At 60.2% G+C, this 883-nt stretch overlaps 1 protein-coding gene across 1 annotated transcript in view; it reads right to left on the bottom strand.

Moving 5' to 3' along the window:
* The window catches only part of ZNF609 (zinc finger protein 609), a 15,100-nt gene that overhangs the window by 2,198 nt on the left and 12,019 nt on the right, over positions 1-883 (bottom strand). Inside the window, exon 4 of the mRNA XM_009574452.1 lies at positions 2-877. Within this exon, the coding sequence (XP_009572747.1) occupies positions 2-877 (876 nt within the window). The remainder of the gene's footprint in view (position 1; positions 878-883) is intronic.

An 883-nucleotide genomic window follows, 5' to 3' on the forward strand; every position in this document is an offset into this window, starting at 1 on the left:
CCTCGCCTTTCGTCCCCAGGTCGCTGGATTCCCCCCGGAAAGGGCTCTTGCCTTCCTCTGCTCTGCAGGCTTTGCCAGGAGTCAGAGGGTTTTCTACCTCCTTGGGCTCCTTCTTCTTCTTGTCCTTCTTCTTCTTCTCCTTGGAAGGGGTGAGGGCAGGGTTGACCGTGAAGGGCTCTCCCATCACCGTAGGCTTGGGCTGGATGGGTTTGAGCTGAGGGCTGTTGGGCATGGTCTGGACCACGGTGGTAGCGAGGCCCGTGGAGGAACCGGGGCTGGCTGTGGTGAGGGTGGCTGTCTGGAAGGTGTAAATCGGCTGGGGGGGAATGGCAGGCGCAATGGGTCTGGCGGACTTCAAGCTTTTGGAAGGGATCTTTTCCGGCTTAGCACCACATGCCTTCTTTGACTTGTCCTTATCAACACATCGCTTCTCCAGAGAGTCAAAGCCATCGTTACTCGTCTCATCGGCCACCGAGGGACCATCCTCAGAGCCGTCATTGGACAGGGCGCCCGGGTCGGTGTCTCCTTCCCCACCCAGCTTCTTCTTGCAGGGGACCTTGGCGCTGAACTTGCTGGACGGGGAGGGACTGTGGGGCTCCATCAAGCGCACCTTGGGGGTGGCCGAGCGAGCCGGCGAGAGCGAGCCCTTCTGAGAGACAGCAGCGCCATTGCAGCTCCCGATGTCCGCATGCAGGGAGGGCTCCTCGCCATACTCGCTGTCCATGTCCGCCTCCAGCTTGCTGTCGTCATCAGTGTGCGCGTGGGCCTGGTGGTACTTCAGCCCGTTGATGTGCTTGTACTTCTTATTACAGTTTGGGTGGGGACAGTCGATGAGGATGGGAGAAGGGCAGTTTCGGTCGAGGACAGCCGGCTCCACCTTGAC

Source organism: Fulmarus glacialis, unplaced genomic scaffold (genome assembly GCF_000690835.1).
Source record: "Fulmarus glacialis isolate BGI_N327 unplaced genomic scaffold, ASM69083v1 scaffold15300, whole genome shotgun sequence".
NCBI classification, from domain to species: Eukaryota; Metazoa; Chordata; class Aves; order Procellariiformes; family Procellariidae; genus Fulmarus; species Fulmarus glacialis.